At 43.2% G+C, this 25,899-nt stretch overlaps 1 protein-coding gene across 3 annotated transcripts in view; it reads left to right on the plus strand.

The window, feature by feature from the left end:
• Positions 1 to 25,899, plus strand: part of MON2 (MON2 homolog, regulator of endosome-to-Golgi trafficking) — a 409,599-nt gene that overhangs the window by 74,801 nt on the left and 308,899 nt on the right. For all 3 annotated transcript variants that reach the window (XM_029615039.1, XM_029615038.1, XM_029615037.1), the window contains exons 7-8: positions 6,852 to 6,977; positions 17,801 to 17,995. In XM_029615039.1, coding sequence (XP_029470899.1) covers positions 6,852 to 6,977; positions 17,801 to 17,995 — 321 coding nt within the window. The remainder of the gene's footprint in view (positions 1 to 6,851; positions 6,978 to 17,800; positions 17,996 to 25,899) is intronic.

Consider the following 25,899-nt stretch of genomic DNA (forward strand, 5'->3'; position numbering starts at 1 on the left):
GCACTAACCACATCCTCTGGCAACAAATTCCAGAGTTTAATTGTGCGTTGAGTAAAAAAGAACTTTCTCCGATTAGTTTTAAATGTGCCACATGCTAACTTCATGGAGTGCCCCCTAGTCTTTCTATTATCCGAAAGAGTAAATAACTGATTCACATCTACCCGTTCTAGACCTCTCATGATTTTAAACACCTCTATCATATCCCCCCTCAGCCGTCTCTTCTCCAAGCTAAAATGTCCTAACCTCTTTAGTCTTTCCTCATAGGGGAGCTGTTCCATTCCCCTTATCATTTTGATAACCCTTCTCTGTACCTTCTCCATCACAATTATATCTTTTTTGAGATGCGGCGACCAGAATTGTACACAGTATTCAAGGTGCGGTCTCACCATGGAGCGATACAGAGGCATTATGACATTTTCCGTTTTATTCACCATTCCCTTTCTAATAATTCCCAACATTCTGTTTGGTTTTTTAACTGACGCAGCACACTGAACTGACTATTTCAATGTATTATCCACTATGATGCCTAGATCTCTTTCTTGGGTTGTAGCACCTAATATGGAACCTAACATTGTGTAACTATAGCATGGGTTATTTTTCCCTATATGCATCACCTTGCACTTATCCACATTAAATTTCATCTGGCATTTTGATGCCCAATTTTCCAGTCTCACAAGGTCTTCCTGCAATTTATCACAATCTGCTTGTGATTTAACTACTCTGAACAATTTTGTATCATCTGCAAATTTGATTATCTCACTCATCGTATTTCTTTCCAGATCATTTATAAATAAATTGAAACGTAAGGGTCCCAATACAGATCCCTGAGGCACTCCACTGCCCACTCCCTTCCACTGAGAAAATTGTCCATTTAATCCTTCATTTGGCTGTTCTGATGATGTTTCTCCAATACTTCTGGTATCAAGAAAGTAGTCCACTAAAACCTCAAACTCATTCAAGTGAAAATGATTTAATATTGGTTAAGTTTATGCCCTTTCTCTTGTACTGTATCAAACTTACTGGATTATTTGCTCTTCCTGTTGGTAATGGGATTAAAAATAAACTTGGTTAGAATTCATTTTAGGTTAGTTGTTGCTTACCACAGTCAAGAGGAGGGAAAGCCAGTATCTTCTTATTCTTGAATATATTGTTTATAAAAGGCCTGCTTCATCTAAAGTCTCCTAGAAAACACTGGTACTGTTTTGGGAAGTCAGCATAGTCCTTAGCTAACTGATGAGACCACCCTTTGAGCCCAAAGATATCTGTAATCTAAATTACCTAACTTTAAAGTAGATTTTTAATAGCCGTCACTTCTGCATGAAGAGTCAGCAAGCTTTAGATATTAATACTCAAAATTCTTCAATACTGGATTATTTTTTTATACATTTCCAAAATTTCTACCAAGAGTAACCTCTGATTTTCATTTAAATCAATCTATTATTCTTCCTACTTTCTTTCCAGATCTTGTACACATAAGGCCGAGACAATTTTACATACTTTGGATTGTAAAAGAGCTTGCTGTTTTTACATACGCAGAACTAAGGGATTTTAGAATATCCACCCAACTCTTTATTTTTTTCCTTTATATTTATTAAATTTTACATAATTACAAAGAATAAACTTTGCACAGACAAACAAGCAACATCTTTTCCAAAAAAAACAATAATGGAAAGTAACAAAAATATATTTCAGTAGACCAAAAATATTATGGGGAGGAGAAATAAAGGAAACAAATCTGTACTGCTGCAATAAGGAAATTGCAATAAACTTGAACCTGCAGCGGTAATAATTACATGTTCTAATTATCGGAAACTATCTGAGAACTAGAGGACATAGTACTTTTCCTAGAATTAATAAAATTCTGCAATTGTTCAAGAAGGAAAAACAAGAAATTATCATTATGATATTTAGGTAGGCATTTGTAGGGATACAGCAAAAGGAAGGTAGCTCCCATAGTTAGAGCTTCTTGATGCAGCAAGAAAAAAACCTTTCCTTCTCTCCTGAGCTGCACGAGACAAGTTAGGGAAAATTTTAATTTTAAATCCATAAACTGAGTGTTCAAGTTGCTGAAGTAACTCTTCATGACTGAACTAAGATCAGGTTCAGAGGAGAAGGTAACTGATAAAGTAGCTCTTTCTGCAGTTTATAGTTTGAAGATTCCAGGAAAGTGGACAAGTCTAAGGAGTCTGTTGGAGCTTGTCGATTCCCAGTAAGCAAAAAATAAACTTTATTCAAAGAAGGAACAGAATCTGATTGAATGGATAGTGTCTTAAGAAAATACCTCCTTTAAAGTAATGCATGGTAACTCACCAACTACCCTTGGGAAATTTAGAGTGGAGTCTGTTTTCAATAGATTCCACTTTCCAGTTCAAGAAACTCCATTCTTTAATAAGAGAAGATTAAAAATTCTTTAAAGAAGAAATGTCCTCTTCAGCTTTAGAAATTTTCCCCAGAACTACTTGTTGGTGGGTTTCACATTTATTTATTTAGCAGCTTTTTTATACCGACATTAAAATACACATCATATCGGTTTACATTTTAACAAAAGGTGGAAATTACAATAAACAGGGGAGGGGGAAAACAGGACAATCGATAAATAGAAATAGGATGTAAGGAAGAAGCAAACTTAATAGAAAGAAAACCAGTAAACAGCGATAAAGTAAAATGGGATGGAGAATTTACAAAAGTGCAACAGGGTTGCAATAATTGGAGGATTCAGAGGGTTGCATTGAAACAATGAGGATGACAACGCGAGGTCAAGGGGAGGGGGCAGTGAGACAGCAAGGAATTAATCTGCCATGCCAGAATATGAAGGTCTAATTTAGTGGCTGCCAGAATATGAAGGTCTAATCTAGTGGATATGGTGTCAACCTTAGCTGAGCAAGAAATAATGGTAAGCCCAATGCTAGCCATGAGATCCCAGAGAGCATCTAGAGTTACCACCACCAGTTTGAGGGGAATCAGATTTGCTGCTGTAGGAGAGACAGGCAGCTGGAACTCACCACCCAATGTTTTAGATTGTTTGAACATACCCAACATACCAATAGCAAAATCCTGAACCGTTGGAGGGCCACGTTTTCAACCACACTCCCAGAGGCTCCCCTCTACGCTGTGGTCTCGATGACATCATCAATCTGAGACTGTGCTGCCTCATTCAGGGAGGACATGTGTTGGGTTGGCAGTGGGAGGACATCAAGGGGACTGAGGGATATTTAATTTTATTTATTTATTTGTGGGTTTTTATATACCGATAATCGTTTGGAACATCTAATCAGTTTACAGCGAAACAGCAAATTCAGCAACAGGCTTTACAAATAACTTAGTGAACAGCAAATACATAAACAGTCTATAGCAAGGTAGTGAAATTGACTAATATGAGAGATTATGTATTACTATGTATAACAATGTTTAGAAGGAAGTTGATATATGGCAGCTATGTACATACATATACATTTAGCTTGGTAAGCAAGTAATTAACTATTTACTCGGAGTAGAGTATCATTATGAATAAAAGTTGAATACATACGAGGCATGGCTGAGAGAGGACAAACGGATATCTCCTCCCTGCTGAAAATGACTCTCTTTCATTGACTCCGTCATCGGGGCTCCATTCCACTTCCATCGCAGCAGAGAATGCAAACTCAGATATCAAATGCACTCCTAACTTTTCCCTTCCTGTTAGGAGGCATCAAGTAACCAAACCACAAGCAATAGTGGAAGCAGAGAAGACAGCCAAACTGCAATCACTTCATGCCACCATGCTGATCTCCCCACCCCCTTTATTTTTTATGATCATAGTAGATATGGTTTAGCTGGCACAAAATGTACAATTGCAAATTGGATTTTGTAGTGTATATGAATTTACTATAGCAAAGCACCAGGTCATGTAAAACCTCATGGCAGAGCACAAGGTCATGTAAAAACTCATAGTCAGAGCAGAGGCAGCTTCCACAGCATACCTTGCATTTAAATCTATTGAAGACATAGGCAAAGTTGTTGCTTGGTGCTCAGTGCATATATACACCTCCTATTACTGTCAAGTTGTTGACTTCCATCAAGATAGTAAGTTTGGAAAGTCAGTTTTGAAGAAACTCTTTAAGAAAAGACAAAAAACTGTATTAACTCCTTCCTGCTACCTGCCCATTCTTGCAATTGTCTCAAATAGAAAGTGGAAAAGGATATTTCAAGACATATTTGGAACTGATTTCATCCTGCTTGTTCATGGAGAAAACTGAGTTCCTTACCTGTAACAGATGTTTTCCATAGACAGCAGGATAAGTCAGTCATATATACCCTCCCACTTCCTCTTGAAGTTCAATTTTTTTTCCTTACCATATTCAGTGCTCCTGGTTCCAATGGCAGATTTTTCAAAATTCTGCGGTAATTATACTTTTAAAACTTTATAAAAATAGTCATTTTATGACATTTACTGTTGTTTTATTTGGTTCTTTATTAGAGCGGAAAGGAATCTTAGTGATGGGCTGGGGAGGAAGGATGGGGAAGGGATTTGGGAATAGAGAGAGAAGGAGTTGTCAGATGAAGGAAATGGAGGGGATCTCAGGAGGTATAGTGGGATAAGGATTGGAGGATGATAGAGGCACAGATGAAGGAGAGAATGTAAAAGGAATGAAAGGGGAGGGAAGAAGAATCAGGAATTCAGAGGAGGAGGGAGGATCGGAGATAGGGAGGTAGGAAGAAAAGGAGGATTGGGGATGGAATGGGCTGGAGGAGAAGGAGGGAAGATTGGGGATCGGGAGGAGAATGAAGGAAGATCGAGGAGGAGGGAGGAAAACTGGAGGGGGGAGACAGGTCATGTGATCTTTGGGGGACAGGGATATCTGAAGAGAGGAGAGGGAAATATCCTTCCCCTGGCTCCAACCCTACTCACCCTCTCATCTCAATCCCTGGTCCCTATACTCTCTCTCCTTTCCTCTTTCCACCCCCAGTTCTTTTATTGTCCCCATTCCACCTGCCTATACACACACACATCCCACCCATCCTCCCTTCATCAGCATCGCTTTCACACAAACCTCGAGTCCCCAGTTCCCCTATCATCCACTCCCTTATCATATGCTTTCCCCTAGTCCCACCATCACACTGCCCATCTCCCACGCCCTTTCTCATAACTCCACCAAGTGCTCTATAACAATCCAGTTCTCTATTTCATGCAGCCCCCATATCACCCTATCCCCTTTTCCTTATCCCCCGCCCCCACCAGCCTCTCCTCTTTTACAAACTCCATCTATTGCTCTACTGCTCTGCCTCTCTCTTATTTCACACAATCTAACCCCCTGGCTTGCCTCGCAGTAGCGATATAGTTACACAATGTTAGGTTCCATGTTAGGTGCTACAACCCAAGAAAGAGATCTAGGCATCATAGTGGATAACACATTGAAATCGTCGGTTCAGTGTGCTGTGGCAGTCAAAAAAGCAAACAGAATATTGGGAATTATTAGAAAGGGAAAGGTGAATAAAACAGAAAATGTCATAATGCCTCTGTATCGCTCCATGGTGAGATCGCACCTTGAATACTGTGTACAGTTCTGGTCGCCGCATCTCAAAAAAGATATAATTGTGATGGAGAAGGTACAGAGAAGGGCTACCAAAATAAGGGGAATGGAACAGCTCCTCTATGAGGAAAGACTAAAGAGGTTAGGACTTTTCAGCTTGGAGAAGAGATGGCTGAGGGGGGATATGATAGAGGTGTTTAAAATCATGAGAGGTCTACAACGGGTAGATGTGAATCGGTTATTTACTCTTTCGGATAATAGAAAGACTAGGGGGTACTCCATGAAGTTAGCATGTGGCACATTTAAAACTAATCGGAGAAAGTTCTTTTTTACTCAACGCACAATTAAACTCTGGAATTTGTTGCCAGAGGTTGTGGTTAGTGCAGTTAGTATAGCTATGTTTAAAAAAGGATTAATCAAGTTGACTTAGAAAATAGCCACTGCTATTACTAGCAACGGTATCATGGGATAGACTTAGTTTTTGGGTACTTGCCAGGTTCTTAATTCCTGGATTGGCCACTGTTGGAAACAGGATGCTGGGCTTGATGGATCCTTGGTCTGACCCAGTATGGCATGTTCTTATGTTCTTATCCCTTCTACATCCACTTCCCTAACAACTCTCTCCACCTATATTGCCAGCTTTGGCCATGCTGCAAGGAAGAGGAGAGTAAATGGCATGTTGGGCTGTGTCCTTCTCCTCTGCCACCGGCTGGACTGATTTGCTGATTTCTGTTGCAGGACAGTGTTGAAAACAGCAATCAGGGTCCAATCGATAAAGCGGGAGAACAGTGGCACCAATGTGCTGCCACTCTCCTCCTCTGCCATGTGATAAACTATTGTGAGGATGAGAGTGGAGGGGAAGGACAAGGAAGCAATTTGGCGGCGGCGGCAGCTGAAAGATAGCCTTAGGTTCCCCACCTCACTCAGCTCCCTGGTCTCCCATGGTGATTCTGCAGGGGCCAACAAATTCTGTGGAAAGGGTGAGATCAGGAACCCTGGCCATATTATGAGGCTGAGGGGCCTCATGGTGCACCCTCATGTGAGGTATCAACATGCACATGTGCAAATTTTTTTTTTTTTTTTTATAATATACATTTGTCAGTGCAGTTGGACATCTTCCACACATGTGACTGACTTATTCTGCTATCAGTGGAAAACACCAGTTACAGGTAAGCAAACTCTCTTTTCTCGGGTGTCTGTAAAATGAGTGGAAAAAGACAAGAAAATTATTTGTTCTGAAAGTCGTAGACAGATTTAGTGAAAGGATGGGGGAGGGATAAAGGAGACAGACATTTGCTGGACACGCAGCACAATTCTCGTTTGGTTCTTTGTTTCCACCAGGATCTTTGTCAGCTGGTTAATGCTGATGCTCCTTACTGGTTGATAGGAATGACAGAAATGACTCGGACATTTGGTTTGGAACTTCTTGAGTCAGTTTTGAATGACTTTCCTCAAGTCTTTTTGCAGGTAAGGCTTTTGATAAATCAAATTACTTTAAATATATAACTCTGCTCCATAAATGCATAGCTCTTTCATTTCAGTTTACTATTATTATGTAAGTAATAAAAGGTACATTGCAATTGTTTTTTTTCTCTAAAATTGAAATAAAATGTTGATGATAAGAGATTACCTCTAAGAGACTCCAGATGTGTTTTAGGATCAGGGTATTCAATGTTTGGTTCTTAAGTCTGCTCAATGTTGCATTTTTTACACCATGCAATTATAAAATGTCAAATGACATTTATTAGCATAATGTTGTAAGAGTGGAAGCTGTGGAGGGGGGATCCCTATGGTGTTTCCTGATTGGTAAGTAAGAGATTTTCCTTTCCCTTAGTACAGGGACCCTCTGTTCTCCCTCTACCCTTCTCTAAAGAAACATATGCAATTTGGCAGCATACTGACAGCTAAAGAGACTCAGCTTTGTTCATATTACCTTCCTACCCCACCCAACTAAGGAAGAGAAATTCCAAATGTTGTAAATTGGCCTTCTCTACCCTTGTGTTGGATAAGAGTCCTTGCCTAACCCATAGTGCTGTGGGCTGGGCCTGCATGCGACCAGTCTAAGACCCAGGATGGGGCTGGCACTGGAGCTTGGAGCATAATATTGTCATATTGAATATGACAAAGGGAGAAAATGTAAGGGTGCTTTGAAGGGTTGTCTGTGGAGACAGACTGATAGGTGACGGTGAGGAAGCACAAAGATAATGGCAGCATAATAAGATGGATGCCTGCACGGGCGAAAGTGGCCCCTGTGCGTGCGATTGGGCTGCTCAATGCGTGACGTCATGACGTTTGGCATCACGGCATGTGACGTCACGCATTGAGCGGCCCAGTCGCACGTACAGGGACCGCTTTCGCCCTTGCAGGCATCCATCTTCGCCTCCGGGAGGCAGGGGAGCCACGATCCGTGTCCGTCGATGTCCATCTCCGGAGGAGGGCTGTGAAAAAAGTAAGTCACTTCGTTGCTTTACACTGCCAGTCCTCTCCCCTCCTCCCGGAGCAAGGCTGCTTTTCGCGCCTTGCTTCGGGAGGAGGGGAGAGGACTGGCAATCCCGAGCGTAGGATTGCCCGTCCTCTCTCCCCTCTCTCTCTTGCAACCTTTTTTTTTTTTTCGCTTTTTCAATTTTTTTCCGCTTTCGTTGCTTCGGGAGGAGGGGAGTGGACTGGGTCTGCCCCGGAGACCAGCACCCATGGACGCGGCCAGGGCAGGTGAGCGGGGGCTGGGGGAAAGTTTGCTGCCTACCCTTACCCCTGCCTCTAACACAGGGGTAAGGGTAGGCGATAAGTTAGCAGGTTAAACGCGCGGCAAAATGGCAGGGGCGCGCGTTACTGTATGGGAGGGAATACCGTAGCTAATTCGATCGTTTACATGTAATATGTGCTAGGTCTTACTTTCGGGGGAGGTCTTATATTTAGCAATTTGGCAAAACCTCTACTAGGTCTTATTTTCAGGGAAACACGGTAATTTTAAAAAGAAATTAATCAAAGCTGCTTGGAACTTATTCTGGCAGCCTGACGTTTAGGTATGGTTAACAACTGACACCGCTTAACATCTTACTAATTCTGCCAGGGATATGTAAACTTATGAGCACAACTGTATTTAAACATATTAAATTCTAGCTATCAATAGTAAAGTGATGCAACTTGTATCACTTTGGTGCTTGTATCGCTGGAAATGAATCAAATTTTGGATTAAATTGTTAAGGGAGGGAGACCCAGTTAGTTGTTTGGAAGTAAAAATCTCACAACATTCATGAAATAGATTAAGAAAATTAAATTCCAAGACTGGTTTGTACAGGTTACATGTCATGCAAGCCCATTTTTTATTACAAATGCAAATCATTAAAAGGGAAATAATTATTCAAGACTTACAGATGAAATGTATTTTGACTTGTATACAAATTTAACGGAAAAATGCATGTTGGAACCAGAGATGGCATTATAAAACAGTATTCAAAGTAAGCCAGCAACTCTGTAACTAAAGAGACCAGAGGAAGAAGGAAGTTTAGTGCATGTGTAAATTTTTTTGAAGGAAGTATGCATAATAGTAAACAGAACACTTGAAGGCAACATGCCTCAAAACTCTTTTTATGGTTACTTTAATTATTAAGTGTAAAACAGATAATTTTCAGGTTGTGGAAAACCACAGCAGTACTCTGTAAGCAAGTCTTGTGCAATTACATGGCAATAACTTTAGGTGAGTAAATAATATACAAATACATAGTAACATAGCAATGAAGGTAGATAAAGACGAAATGGTCCATCCAGCAAGCTACTTATGGTTGTAATTGCCGCTCACTGCAGGTTACTCCCATACACCCTTTTCTTAATTTTCTAGCCTGTAGGAATCCGCAGTGTTTATACTAGGGATGTGCATCGTTTTTTTTATAACGGGTCGGGCAACCCGTGGAAAACTTTGTTTTCCAACAAGTCGGTTTTTTTTCTCTGCAATTTTTGCCGAAAAAACCCCAAAACAACCCAACCCTTCAAATTTAGTTAATTACAACCCCCCCCACCCTTCCGACCCCCCCCCCCCCAAACTTGCCTAAAGTCCTGGTGGTTCAGCGGGGTCCCGCTCTCAGGCCGTCGGTTGCCAGTAAACAAAATGGCGCTTGTGGTCCTTTGCCCTTACCATATGACCGGGGCTACCGGTGCCATTGGTCGGCCCCGTCACATGGAAGGAGCAATGGATGGCCCGTGCCATTTTCTGGGAGGAACTGGATCAAATGATTCAGGAGGCCATCGGCAAAGTGATGCAAGGCTTCTAGGTTCCATCGACGCCAATACCGGTACCGATGCCTGAACCGATAGCCGATCCCATTCCAGTAGTGCTAGCACCGTTACTCACGAGAATGGAAGCGCTGATCGCCGCTTTTCCTCCGAGGGATCCGACGACTCCAATGGACCCGGTGCCTTCCTCTCCGATTCCTTTTTCATCGGCAGACGAAGGAGAAACACCGTTCCTTCCGCCATCGGGAGTGCTTCCGATGCCTAGATCATCGGTTTCACCGATTGCATCTTTGTTTCCATCGGTGCCACCATCCCGTCCATCAATGCCCTCGGTGCCACCATCGATGCCTTCGGTACCTCGCCCGGGACCTTCAGGTATACCAATTTTTCGTCCCTCCAAGGACACTGGAGGTACTGGAGATGATCCCTACGATACCTGGACTGACGATTCATCCCAGGATACCGATGACTTGCCATCGCCACCCTCTCCTGCTGAATGCAGGAAGCGTTCTCCGCCAGAGGACTTGTCCTTCATTAATTTTGTGAAGGAAATGGCTGAAGTGGTTCCTTCTCAACTTCAGAGAGAACAAGATAGACAGACATCAGATGATGGAGCTTCTTCAATTTTTAGTGCTCTTAAAGAGCTAACATCTATTCCCATCCATGATGTCCTCCTGGATCTTCTCAAAAGAAATTGGGAACATCCTGGTTCTGTGGCACCAGTCAATCAGAAAGCTGACACTACATACCTAGTCCAGTCAACTCCTGGTTTCCAGAAGTCCCAATTGGACCACCACGCAGTGGTTGTTGAGTCAGCCCAAAAGAAAGCCCGAAGATCCAAGCCTCATTCTTCTTATCCTCCAGGAAAGGAACAAAAATTCCTGGATGCTATAGGTCGTCATATCTTTCAAGGGGCTATGCTTATATCCCGCATTGCCTCTTATCAACTTTATATGACCCAGTACAACAGGGTCCTCTTTAAACAAATACAGGACTTTGCTGAGTCCCTACCTCAACGGTCTCAAGACCAATTACACGCCCAGCTCAAAAGGGTTTAGAAGTGGGCAAGCATGAGATAAGATCTGCCTATGACGTTTTTGACACCACTTCCAGGGTTTCAGCAACAGCCATTTCTGTAAGGCGATGGGCCTGGCTAAAGTCATCCAACCTACGGCCTGAGGTCCAGCATAGACTATATGATTTGCCTTTCACTGGAGATAATATTTTGGTGAGCAAATACAAAAGACATGGATCACCATGAGCAAATACAAAAGACATGGATCACCATGAGACTCTTCGCCAACTCTCCTTGCTACCTTCTGAATATCCTGCTAAGCAAACATTCAGAAAGGAACCCAAGAAATCCTTTTACCGCCAAAGGAAATTTTATCCTCCTCCATCCAAAGGTCGCTCTACTAATCCTTATCAGAAAGGCCAGTCTAGGCAACCTCGCAGGCAAAAGCCGCAAACAACTCCTCAACCAGGTCCAGCATCTGGTTTTAGATTTTTTTCTAGAGAGCAGCATTCAGACTCCACTAAAGCATGTACCAGTGGGAGGCCGATTGTGCCACTTCAGCCACATTATAATAGTACAGAGACACTAGGGGAGGAGGGAGATGAGAGGTGAAGAGGGAAGGAGCGGAGATGGGTGGGTGGGGGGGGGGGGGGGAGGAGGGTAGATGGATGGGTGGAGGGAAGGGGGTACCTGGGAAGATGTGGCAGAATTGTTGGGATTTGGAAGAGCTTAGTTTAATGTATTTTTAGTCAGCTAGCCTTTGGTTTTAATGTATTTAATGTATTTTAGTCATGTATTATGTTTAATGATTTGTTTTTAGTATATATGTGTTTGAAGGTTGCTACTGCAATTTCAATCAATGTAAACCGCCTTGAAATGAATTTGAAAGCCGGTATATAAGGTTGAATGAATGAATAAATAAATAAATAAATCTGGCACTCCGTCACCACAGACCAGTGGGTGCTCACCTTAATAACTCAAGGTTATCATCTCAACTTTCTGGCCATTCCACCGGACTCCCCACCTTGGCTGAAGTGGGGAACATCAGACCATTCACCACTCCTGGAACAGGAGATTTGCCACCTCCTCCAGTCCAGAACAATAGAACCAGTGCCCTACTCCCAACAGGGCCTCAGATTCTACTCTCGGTATTTTCTAATCCCAAAAAAGTCAGGTGGCGTTCGCCCGATACTAGATCTTCGGGCCTTAAACAAGTTCCTCCAGAGAGAAAAGTTCAAGATGGTGACCTTGGGTTCCCGCCTCCCCCTTCTACAAAGGGGAGACTGGCTCTGCTCTCTAGAGCTCCAGGACGCTTACACACATATCGCAATAACTCCGTCTCATCGCAGATTTCTGCGATTCCTCGTAGGCCCAAAGCACTACCAATATTGAGTGCTACCATTCGGCCTAGCCTCTGCTCCACGAGTCTTCACCAAGTGCCTCGTAGTAGTAGCAGCGTTCCTCAGAACTCAAGGTGTCCATGTCTACCCCTATCTCAACGATTGGTTGATCAGGGCTCCCACTCAGCAAGCTGTTTTGACATCCCTACGTCTCACCTTGCACACCCTGATCTCTCTGGGGTTTCTCATCAATTATCCAAAGTCCAGCTTGGTCCCATTACAAACCCTTTCATTCATAGGAGCAGACTTGGACACCCTCAAGGCAAAGGCATTTCTTCCTCGAGAACGAGCTCTCATCATCTCCTCTCTCGCCCATCAGCTACAGTCTCAACCGCGCTTCACTGCACGTCACTTTCTAGTCCTGCTAGGACACATGGCGTCCTCAGTACATGTCACTCCCATTGCTCGTCTCGCCATGAGGATCCTACAGTGGACGCTAAGGTCACAGTGGATTCAGTCATCTCAACCACTATCAGCTGTTATCCACATAACCAACCCACTTCATCTATCTCTAGCTTGGTGGAAGAATCAGGCCAGTCTCCTTCAAGGCCTGCCTTTTCAAGCTCCAAACCCTCAAATAACCCTTACAACAGATGCCTCCAACATCGGTTGGGGAGCACACGTTGCCAATTTACAAACTCAAGGGTCTTGGTCTCCAGATGAAGCCAAACACCAGATCAATTTCCTGGAGCTACGAGCAATCAGATACGCTCTCAGAGTATTTCAGGATCGCCTCTCCAACCAGGTCATCCTGATTCAAACGGACAACCAGGTGGCCATGTGGTACATCAACAAACAAGGAGGAACAGGCTCCTGCCTCCTGTGTCAGGGGGCTGCACAGATATGGGCAGAGGCCCTCTCCCACTTGATGTACCTCAGGGCCACCTACTTGTTGGGATGGACAATGTGTTGGCAGACATTATCAGTTGCACCTTTCGACCACACGAGTGGTCTCTCAACCCCACATTTGCGGACTGGATATTCCAACGTTGGGGGTTCCCCTCACATAGACCTCTTTGCGTCACCTCAGAACCGCAAAGTAGAAAACTCAGCCGTCTCTTCTGCAAGCTGAAAAGTCCTAACCTCTTTAATCTTTCCTCATAGGGGAGCTGTTCCATTCCCTTTATCATTTTGGTCGCCCTCACTGTACTTTCTCCATCACAACTATATCTTTTTTTAAGATGCGGTGACCAGAATTTACATAGTATTCAAGGTGCGGTCTCACCATGGAACAATACAGAGGCATTATGACATTTTCCGTTTTATTCACCATTCCCTTTCTAATAATTCCCAACATTTTGTTTGCTTTTTTGACTGCCGCAGCACACTGAACCGACGATTTCAATGTGTTATCCACTATGACACCTAGATCTCTTTCTTGGGTTGTAGCACCTAATTGGAACCTAACATTGTGTAACTATAGCATGAGTTATTTTTCCCTATATGCATCACCTTGCACTTATCCACATTAAATTTCATCTGCCATTTGGATGCCCAATTTTCCAGTCTTACAAGGTCTTCCTGCAATTTATCACAATCTGCTTGTGATTTAACTACTCTGAACAATTTCGTATCATCTGCAAATTTGATTATCTCATTCGTCGTTTTTCTTTCCAGATCATTTATAAATATATTGAAAAGTAAGGGTCCCAATACAGATCCCTGAGGCACTCCACTGCCCAGTCCCTTCCACTGAGAAAATTGTCCATTTAATCCTACTCTCTGTTTCCTGTCTTTTAGCCAGTTTGCAATCCATGAAAGCACATTGCCACCTATCCCATGACTTTTTACTTTTCCTAGAAGCCTCTCATGAGGAACTTTGTCAAACGCTTTCTGAAAATCCAAGTACACTACATCTACCGGTTCACCTTTATCCACATGTTAAAAAGTGAAGCAGATTTGTGAGGCAAGACTTGCCTTGGGTAAAGCCATGCTGACTTTGTTCCATTAAACCATGTCTTTCTATATGTTCTGTGATTTTGATGTTTAGAACACTTTCCACTATTTTTCCTGGCACTTGTGGGTAAGATCTGTAGTTTTTGTGTGTGAAAAATATGATGAACTCAATGGCTTCACCCAATGTTTTTCCACACTAGTATAACTGTATAACACAGTTCTTTATGAACAGTCTCCAGCCTTACTTCAGTTACAGTTTGCCCTATATTTTAAGAAACTCTCTTTAGATCCCACAGTTCTTTCAAACTACCAACCAATGTCTCCTTTGCTCTTTGTTTCTAAACTGCTAGAGAAGTTTGTCCTCAAACAGTTACAAGATTTTCTGGATACCAATTGTTTCCAAGTTGGCTTTTGATCTGGACATAGCACTGAAACCTTGATGTTTTTTCTGCATTTGACACGATTGACCATCTTATTTTATTGGCCAGACTTGAAAGCTTGGGGTCTCAGATGTAGTGTTAAACTGGTTTGTCATATTTGGAAGATCATTTCCAGTACATCAGAGTTTGCACTGTCACTTCTTTTCCTGTGCTTTTAAAAACCAGTGTGCCACACACATCACCTTTTCATGCATGCTTTTTAATATTTACTTATCTCTGTTGTAAACTAAAGTCTTGGCCAGTCTCGATGATGGATGCCGGTAATGTGCCAGTGATATACAGGTTTTTGTTTCTGTACCTTCCTCGTCTTCCTTTTTTGGATGCCTTTCATAAAGTTGGTATCTGTCTAGCAGCTCTCAACAGATAGATAAAAGGCAATAGATTAGCTTTGAATTTTGTTTCTAGGGCAATTCTTGATATCTTTCATTTTGATGGGCATGAAGTCCCCTTTTATTTATTTATTTATTTATTTATTTATTTATTTTGTATACCGACATTCGATCGAGATATCACATCGGTTTCCAGGTAACAGGTTGAATAGGGCGAGATCTGCCCTATTTTACATTTAACATTTTCCCAATAGATGCATAATCTGGGAGTTATTTTTGACTCATTTTTATCATAGTGCCCCAAGTAAAGAATATGGTCAAAACTGCTTTTTTAAAAATATGGATCCTAAGGAAAATACAACTTTTTTTTCAAGTTAACACATTTAGAACAGTTTTGCAGCTCTTATACTTAATTGCCTAGTTTATGCCAGTTCCCGAGGTTATGGCTCTTCTGTACTCAACCATCAAAGTCTTGCAACTGGCCCCAAATGCAGTTAATCTGTGTATTATCTGGCCAGTTATATAACTTCAGTCCTGACCTCTTTACATAGGCTTCCTTTTAAGTTCTGAATCACCTTTAAAGTTCTTACGTTAATATATAAGGTGCTTAGAGCTGTGCATCTAAATTCATCCGTTCCCTTTTAAAAATATACAGACCCTCGTGTTTCTTGAGATACTTAAGTCAGAATCTTTTCGATGTCACATCTTTGAAAGTATCCCATTTGGCAGGAAGGACCTTTTCTATTGTGAAATTCAGTCCCATGGCACTTAAGAGCTAAGGTATATTTACCAATATTTAAAAAAAACATCTGAAGGCTTTTTTGTTTTGCCAGGACTTTGAGCAGCAGGATTAAGATATCCTTGGCTTCAGTTACAGAAACAGCCTGAGATCTAATTCAGTTCAGTATTGATGCATTGGCCAGGAATTGAACCCGGGTTAACTGCTTGGAAGGCAGCCATGCTCACCACTATACCATCATGTAATTATACTATGTTTTTGTATGCTCTGTTCTTGCAGCTGCTGTTGCGTGCAGTCTGTAACTTCTGTGCATTATTCATTTCTTTTAGAATGGTGTTAATTTTTTTTTTTTTGTTTCCTATGTGCTGAATTGTTTTATTAATTTTACTATAATATGATTTCATAAATGTTTTATTTGTGCACCGCATAGCACTGTGACCACTGCAGTCTATAAATGTTAAATAAATGTATCTAAAGACAGGTCAGCTTTTTATATTTTGAATATTAGGTATACTAGGAATAACTGACTATCCCGAAATGCAGCTTCTTCATCACATAGGAAGTTTTCTAAATATATTGTTTGAATGAAGTTGTGTAACCCAATCTCCTTATGACCTTTGCTTTGGCTTGAAATATCCGCAAAACTTTGTTCATGAAGAAAATGTGTAGATTATGTAATCTTTTGCAGATGTTTTACTACCTGTAGTAGTTACAAATCAAGGTAGAGAGTATATGTAGTCTAATGATTTGTCAGTTGTGACAGTCATGGATTGTAAGTTCCTATCTCCTTAGCTGCTGACCATCCTGTGAGTTTAGAAATTTACTATGTCTTGATACCTTTATCCATCTATAAGTAAGTGGTAACAGCAATATATGACCATTTCCCTTTTGGAAGCTTTCATGTAATGCAGGAGATACTGTAAGTGGTACCATATGTCTGAACTGATACCTTGTTTGGTATGTTCCTGAAGCATTACATTGTAAAATGCAGTGAGATTCCCTTTGGATACAAGGTGCTGTATGAATGTAAACGATTACAAACATTCTGAGTGGAGTAGAATGTTCATTGAATATGTTTTCATCATTTCTGATATACCATGTCACTGTTTTATCCAACTGTAATTATATTTATTGAGGGAACAAAATACAGTCACTAATTTATGGCAGCACATAATTATGCAAAACCTACTCATTTCATGCCATTAGTTTGAGAATCAAAACTTTTTTCACAATACTGCAGACTTGCAACAGGCAACTGCCCTATCTTGTGCTGTTGGCTGATGCTGCTTACTCCCTCTCCACTGAATTTGCACTCTCTTCTCATCATCCTTCACTCCCAGTCCTCATAGCTGCTGCAACTGTCATTGAACTGTTATCCAAAGCCAATGGTAACACTCTTGTCTGCAGCAGTCTGATATTTTACAGTTGTATTGCTGTATCCCATGTCCCTGCTGTTGCATCTGCCAGTGTCCATAGTACAGAGTTATAAATGGAACTGCACAGTCTACAGTGGAGGAGACTAGTAGCAATAACTGCAGGAGTGGGGAGAAGGAAGAAAGTGACAGCATAAAAAAGTATTGAATGACTGGGGGACAAAGGATGACTTTAGAAAGTACAGGCAGAAGCACATGTTGGGTAAGAAACTACATTGAAGGGGTGGGATGGAGGGAGGACAGGAAATGGGGAGCAGTGGATAGGAAGCGCGTGATGAAAGAAACTACATAGAAGGAGAGAAGCAAGAACTGATTATAGGTAAATGCTTGGTGAAGAAAAGCCATATTTAAGGAAGCAGAACAGTAGAGAGATGCTGAAAGGAGAAAATTAGATACGTGGCGAGAGCGAAGAACAGAAGGAAATAAAATGCAAAAAAAACAGCAAATATAGTAAGACTGCATCCAAATATAGTAAGACTCTAAAAAATGTTGGCAGGCCCTTTCATTTTCTAAATATTTTTCTAAAAATTGTTTTGCCTGGCCATTTGAGGGTTGAGGTTATGTTCATTAGCTTTAAGGTTGAAAAACACAACAGAAGAGTTTTTGGTATCAAAACTTTTCAGGATAATTCCTTTTTCTTGTATACTGGATGCTCTAACTTTCTAGATCATTTTCTAAATATAAGCAGAGTTAGTGTTTTGGTGACTTGAAAAGGGTTTGTTTTTGTCTCTGTTCAAGTAAAATAAATATTAGATGACATCTGTCTCCTTTTCATACAGTAATATTTTTTCTTTGTTTTGTTTCACAGCATCAAGAATTTAGTTTTCTTCTGAAAGAAAGAGTTTGTCCACTTGTAATAAAGCTCTTTTCCCCTAATATCAAGTTCCGACAGGGTGCCAACTCAACCTCTTCGCCAGCACCAGTAGAAAAACCATACTTTCCCATTTGCATGCGCCTTCTGAGAGTTGTGTCTGTGCTTATCAAGCAGTTTTATAGTCTTCTGGTAAGACTCCTGTCTTTTTTTATGATGTATATTTTCTGTTTACTGATTGTTCTATATGCATTTCTAAACCTAGAATTTATTTATTTATAAACAAACAAACATTTGATATTCTGGCTTTCAGGTGGATTACAATCCTTTTTAAATCAAACAGTACAGAATTGTGATGGTTACAGTATCAATGCAAGATTTATCTTCTACTTCCTGAAAAAAGAGCAGGAAGGAAGAGGAAGAAAAAAAGGAGGAGGGAGTTAGGAAGACTGAGTCATCTTCTAGGAGTAGGTAGTTCCTGCAGTACAATCAAGGATCTGGACCAATAAGTGTTAATGAATGGGTCCTCCAAAAACTTGTCCAAACTTTTTTTTTAAAAAAATCCAGCTAAGTTAATAACATCGACCACATCCTGCAGCAATAAATTCACAGCTTAATTATGCATTGATTGATTAGATAATTTTCCAGAGTGATAACTCCTTACATTGAATAAAGCATTGTGTAGAAATAGCCTATTTATCAAAATATAACATGCATTTTTATCAAATGGGTCCCACTGAGATTAATGGGGCCTATTTACTAATAACCTACATTAATGCATTATTGTGTTTTGATAAACAAATCTTCATACATACCATATTAAATCTGACATGACATTTAGATGACCAGCAACCTAGTTTCACAAGATCCTCCTGCAATTCCTCAATTGGCTCATGTTTTAAGGAATTTGAATAATTTTGTGTCATCTGCTGATTTGATCACCTCACTCACTGCTCCTTATTCAGATAATTAATGAATAAATTATACACTGGCTATTACTTAAACACCATGGGATCCTCACTCATCTGTATCAGACATTAACCTTATTGTTAATGCACCTATGCTCTTTTATTTGTTATAGCTAAGAAAGCACAGGGATCACTATCTTTACATCTGAGAATGAGTAATAGGGAAGAGATCTTCAGTGTACTTCCAAGTGATGCAGATTGGCCACTGTTGGAGGCAGGATGCTTGGCTTGATGGACACTGGTCTTGCCCAGAATGATGCTTCTTATGATCTTAGAAACAATACTCACATAACTCAAACCTCTTAAAGGTAGAATGTAGATAAATAATCTACTAGTAGACAGGATCAAATACAATCATAATAAGCATCAAAAGACTATCATAACATTTACAGCTACAGTCTATCTATCAAAGTTGGCAATTAAAATCACCAACTTATCTTATGGATGAGTCAAAACACCTGACACCAAACAGCATTTTGAGATTTCTTCTCTGCATCAGATGTGGTTGCTATCTTGTTGGTTCGGATCCTTGTTTCAGCAATGGAAATGACAGATAAGCTAAGCAATCAAAACCAGCTTTCAAGTCTTATCTGCTTCACTGAGACATTGTTATATGATATCAAAGCAATCGATAGGTTCATTAGGTCCTATTGGTACCATTGTATTCACTGTGAAAATCTAAACTTGCTCCTTCATATTTAATTTGCGCTATCTGTCTCCATGTCTGATGTTTAAAGGTATCTCCTCAGTAATAGTCCAGCATAACTCAGGAAAAATGTGATGAATTAAAATGCAATGTAAAACCAGTGAAGCTTGTGTTTTCAAGTAAGCGTGAGTAAGCAGCTATGATGTTCGATGAGCCTTGTTTTATGTTCCTTGATGTTCTGGCAATATAAACCTTTGCACAAGTGCATATATAGCATATATTACAAAGGATGAAAGGCAATCAGTGATCTGTTTGTTGTTCTTGGAATTGTGTGGAAGGATGAGTCCAGTCAGTGCCCATAATTGCTTGTGAACAAAACTCACAAGAGCCACATTGGTTGTGACTGCCTTCAACAGTATGTTCAACCCCTTAACATGGAGTGTACCATGCAATCTTGGATGTTCCGTCCACGAGAATGTACAAATAATGGAAAGTCAGATAAAATATGATGAATCGTTAAGATAGGTCAGTGCTTTCTAAGTTAGAAATAACCTCCTTCAACCGATATGAGATAATACACTTAACTAATGCACTGGTGTCAGTTCTAGTCTTATATTGCAGAAGATGATCATGGTCATAAAAAAGAGCTCTCAAATATGCTTGTTTGATTTTATATTGATACCCATGCTGCATTAAAAATTTTTATGAGAGATCTATGATTAAAAATCAGTCCACTTTGACAAATAGGCTGTGTCAGTAAACAGTATGATGATCTCTTATTGCTTATGATTGCATATGATACTGCCAACTGGTAGATTATTTATTTGCTTATGATTTTGGAGACACTGTGAACTATACATTGAAATTCTCAGTTGTAAGAGCAGTCAAAAAAACAAATATAATAGGAATTATTTGGAATAAATAGAAAACAAAACTGTAAATATAATTATCGCCTCTGCAACCTCTGCATTTCTGATTACCCCCCATCTCCAAAAAGATATAACGGAAAGGTAAAGAGATGGGCAACAAAAATGATAAAGGGTTTGGAATGACTTGATTATGAAGAAAGGATTAGCAGGTTAGGGTTCTTCAGGATGGAGAAGAGATGACTGAAAGGGAATATAATAGATGTTTCTAAAATCATAAGTGGTGTGGAGCAAGTTAATAGAGAACACTTACCATTTCAAATGGTTTCATTGGGTGTCCCCTAATCTTGCTATTAACTGCAGATTTAAAACAAGTTTAAGAAAGTGTTTGTCACCAACAGTTAAACTGTGGATTCCATTTCATCTTGCTATACCAGTACAGTCGAGACAAGTGGGTTATGTCCTTCTACCAGAAGATGGAGGCAGAGAACACAGTTTTCCTTGGTGACATCATTACCACTATTTAGAGGTGGCGCAGCACCGGAACAAACTCAGTATTCTTTGCCTCCAGTAGATAGTAGGGTATACTGGTGGTACAACAGGATTCTTACTAGGTCTTCCTTCCCTTTTTTCATGGGTTTTAGCAGCAGCACTGGTTAAGGGCCAGGAACCTGATATTCTCCTAGGACAAGCAAGATGGTAGTCCTCACATGTGAGTGACACCATCTGATGCAACCTGGCATGGAAAACTTTTATCAAACTTTCTAGAAACTTTGACCATCAGACTGAGCATGCCCAGCCTGCTACTATCCGCACGTCCATGTGAGGTCCCCCTTCAGTCTCTCTTCCGCAGTGCAGTTGCCTCGTGGTTCATGGAACTCCAACTTTTTAAAATTTTCATCAATTTATTCGGATTGTTTTCCAGGTCCTCATCGGGTCCCCCTTCGCCGTCGGTGCCCCCCTCAGTACAGTAAGACTTTCAGTCACAATTTTTTTTCCAACTTGCGGTCGATTCCCGACTTCCCAGCCCACAGTGTCGGTCGGTCATCGACCACATGCCGGATATTTTTCATGGCGTCGACAGGTTTTCGTTGGTGCCTCCAGTATCCACGGATCATGTCCATCACGGATTCGCACTAGGTTTGCATCCTCTGCCTGGGGGCCTCGCACAACATCCGTGGGTGCCATCTGTGCAACCAGATGACACCCAAAGGGTGTTGGGTGCACCTCGACAAAATGGAGAAACTTTTCAGGACCCTGAGGTCCTCAACACCTCTGTCGATTTCCTAGACTTCCAAGGATCGCAGGGAACCGTCTGAACTGCTCCCCCTTGCAACCCCTCTGACTAGCACCTCCAAGGACCCGGGGAGACTCTCCCAGACTTTGGGGTCATTGACTTCCTCAGCACCGGGAAAAGACCGGACCAAGCACCGGCACCGGTCACTGCCCAGACATGGTTCCTGCTCTGGAGCGACATCGACTACCGAGCTGCCATTGAAGCGGCACCGGCCATTGGAGGCCCCATCATCCGGTGCACCCGGTAGCCCAAAGCATTCCGCACCGACACCAGTGCAGGGTACCGTGCCTCCTCAGGGACCTGAGGAAGAGCCAGTGATGCCTCATCCCCCTCCATCAGCCCTGGGCACCCAGGACTTCCAGGAGGAGTTGGACCACAGGATGCAATCGGTGGTGCTCATACCTGTGCCCGAGCCTTCGCTATCAATGTCACCACGTCTGCTGGAGCATCTAGACATTCTTCTTGGAGCCCTGCCGGTGCCCGAGGGGCCCTCGATGCCCCACTGGCCACTGATGCCCTCCATCAAAGCGATCCCGATTCCTGGGTCCTCCGAGGAGGAAGATGCGGCCGGTACTGTGTTCCCTTGCCCACGGTTCCCTGAGCTGTTGCTGGACCCCTCCGGCTTACCATGGGCGATGATCCCCTCGATGCCGGTGGATCCATCGGTGCCGTTGGTGCCCTTACGGCCTCCGAAGCCTAGGGCTGATGCCCCTCATGGCCCTCGCCACCGATGTCCTGGCCCAAGTGAGGAGGGAAGGTCCCTACGACCCTTGGGGTGATGACTCCACAGACTCTTCCTCAGACTACTCTGACAACTCCCTCTCAGAACCATCTCCTCCAGAGGAGCGGCGTTGGGGGTTTGTCAAGGCTATCGCTGAAGCCATCCCCTTCCAGCTCCTTATGTAGGAAAATGTGCATCACAAGATGCCCGCATTGTGGCCTACCAGCTCTATATGACTCAGTACAACCGAAATCTCTGGAAGCAAGTCCAGGATTTCGCAGAGGGCTTTCCCCAGCAACAGCAGGAAGCCCTTGCTGCCAATGCCTCACTGGGTCTGGAAGTAGGAAAACGCAAGGTACATTCTACCTACAATGTTTTTGAAACTGCAGCCTGCTTAGCCACCCTGAGCATCAGTGCCAGGAGGATGGCTTGGCTTGGACCCCCATAGGCTCACAGACCTCCCCTGTACGGGCGAAAATCTGTTCAGGGTTAAGGTCCGGGATGCGATGCCCTTCTGAGGCAGCAGTTATCCGCTAGTGCCTCAGAAGGGCCGTCCTCAGCCAGAAAAACCTCCAGGCAAGATTCTTATAACCTTTTTATTGGCAGAGGAAGTTTTACCCTCTGGCTGCTCAGTCTCACCCACCTCAAACTGGTTCCAGGGGTCCGCCCTGGCCACGGGCATTTGACTGGTGGCGAGGGAGCATAAGTCAGCTAGCAGCTCCCCTGACGAATGATCCCTCAGTCGGTGGCAGGCTCCTCAGCTTCGCTGTCGCTGAGAAGAGATAACATCGGATTGCTGGGTCCTCTCCACCATCTGCCAGGGGTACCGTCTGCATTTCAGCTGGCTCCCAGAGACCTCTCCCCCATGTCCATCGTGGGGTTCATCTGTCCATTTGGCCGTTCTTCAAACAAAACTCTCCACCCTCCTCTCAGCAGGTGCAATGGAACCAGTCCCTTGCCATCAACAAGGCCGAGGGTTCTACTTGAGGTATTTCCTCATTCTGAAAAGGAATGGTGGCCTACACCCCATTCTTGACCTCAGGGCGTTGAACAGGTTTCTTGTAAGAGAAAACTTCAAGATGGTCTGGCCACACTGATCCTACTCCTCCGAAGAGGAGACTTGCTTTGCTCCCTCGGCCTCAAAGAGGCATACGCACATATTGCAATTATCCCCAGCCACAGGAAGTACCTCTGCTTCATGGTGGGGAATGCACATTTCCAGTACAAACTGCTGCCCTTTGGGCTGGCTTCAGCCCCCCCATGACTTCACCAAATGCTTGGTGGTGGTGGCTGCCTACCTCAGGCGTTGCTCGATCCATGTGTTCCCATACTTGGATGACTGACTGGTCAGGAGCAACTCCCGCTCCGGAGCCTTGTTGGTTCAGACCCTGCAGACAGTGGGGTTTGTCATCATCTTCCCCAAGTTGCACCTCTTTTCGTCCCCTCAGCTGGACTTCATAGGTGCCAGGCTGGACAACTGCGCAAGTGAAAGCTTTCCTCCTCAAGGATTGGACGATTGCCCTTGCCTCGCTGACTACCCTCATCCATAACAGCAGAAGGGTGCCAGCCCGTCTCCTGGGCCACTTGACAGCCTCCATCCATGTGACTCCATTGGCCCGCCTCTGCATGAGAAATCCACAATAGGCCTTGCAGTCCCATTGGTAGCAGGCATCTCACGATCTAGAGGACCTGGTCACTGTCACAGATCCTCTCAGGGTATCTCTGGCCTGGTGGGAAGCCCTCCTCAATCTTGAACGTGGACTTCATCTTCAGTCCACGCCGCCCCAGGTGACCCTCACGACTGATACTTTTCCTCGGGTGGGGAGCCCACACGAATGGCCTATGCATTCAAGGCCTCTGGACCGTCACCAAAGCACGTTGCCAGATAAACCTTCTGGAGCTTCGGGTGATACGGTACATCTTGTGGGCATTCTGATCAGGATGGATAACCAGGTCGCTATAAGGTACATCAACAAGCAGGGTGGCACGGCTCGTTCCTCCTCTGCCAAGAGGCATGGCAGGTTTGGAACAGGGCCCTCTCCCAAGGGATGTATTTGCGGGTGACCTACCTGCCAGATCACCTCAATGTGCTGGCAGACTGCCTCAGCCGGTCCTTCCAACCACACGAGTGGTCCCTCAACCCAGCGGTGGCGGCTGCCCTGTTCTGCCGATGGGGTACGCCTGATGAATGACCTGTTCGCCTCCCTTCTCAACCACAAGGTCTACGTAGGACGTACTGCGGTCACTGTTTCAGGTTTAATCTCCTAGTAAGAATTTAATAAAGTGTTAAATAAGAATTATTTACAATGTTAAATAAGACTATATTGATGTTATAATGTAAAACAGGAAGTCCCTACTTCTTGAACACAGTTACAATGTAAACCGATGTGATATTTCAAATTGAACACCGGTATATAAAAACTAATAATAAAAAATAAATAAAGGTGAGCAGATTCTGCTCCCTAGTATCGTGGAATGGCCAACCAGCCTGTGATGCCTTCTCCCTTCACTGGGGGCGGGGCCTCCTGTATGTGTACCCCCCTCTACCGCTCCTCTCGAAGACTCTGTCAAAGCTTCAGCAGGACAGAGGGACCATGATTCTCGTGGCACCCTTCTGGCCTCGGCAGGTTTGGTTCCATTTCTCCAGGACCTGTTGGTGCGTGCACCCATTCCGCTGGGGATGGGGCCCGACCGCATATCTCAGAACCAGGGCACCCTGAGTCACCCGAACCTCCGGGCACTGGCCGTCACGGCTTGGATCTTGAGTGCATAATCTTCCAGCCACTACATCTCTCGGACTGTGTTTCCCAGGTTCTGATAGAGTCCTGGAAACCTTCAAACAGAAAGTCCTACAGCTCAAAATGGATGCGTTTTTCCATCTGGTGCGGAGGGCATGGGTTGGACCCATTTTTGTGCCCTTTCCCCCGGCTGCTGGACTACCTGTGGCACTTGTCCGAGTCTGGACTCCAGATAAGTTCCGTCAGGGTGCACCTCAGCACTGTCAGTGTGTATTACCGAGGTGTCGCTGGTCCAGCCCCTAGTTGTCCATTTCATGCGGGATCTCCTCCAACTGAAGCCCTCTCTTTGGCCACCGGCAGCATCCTAGAACCTCAGCATTGTCCTGACAAGATTGATGCAACCTCCATTTGAACCTCTGGAGTCCTGTGACCTGAAGTTCCTCACCTGGAAAGTCATATTCCTGGTGGCGATCACTTCCACTCGCAGGGTCAGTAATCTTCAGACCCTGGTTATGTACACTAAGTTCTTCCAGGACTGTGTGGTTCCGTGTTCGCATCCTAAGATCCTGCCCAAGGTAGTGACTGATTTCCACAGCAACCAGTTGGTTGTTTTACCTACCTTTTTTCTGAGGCCACATTCCCACCCTGGGGAACGTGCTCTCCACACCCTGGACTGTAAATGGGCGCTGGCCTTCTATCTAGATCGCACAGCGAGCCACAGGCAGTCCTCCCAGCTCTTCATGTCATTTGATCCCAACAGATTGGGTGCACTTGTGGGTAAATAGGCCTTGTCAAACTGGCTGGCAGATTGCATTGCCTTCTGCTATGCGCAGGCAGGCCTTCAGCTGGCTGGCAGGGTG

This window comes from Rhinatrema bivittatum, chromosome 9 (assembly GCF_901001135.1).
Source record: "Rhinatrema bivittatum chromosome 9, aRhiBiv1.1, whole genome shotgun sequence".
Classification (NCBI taxonomy): Eukaryota; Metazoa; Chordata; class Amphibia; order Gymnophiona; family Rhinatrematidae; genus Rhinatrema; species Rhinatrema bivittatum.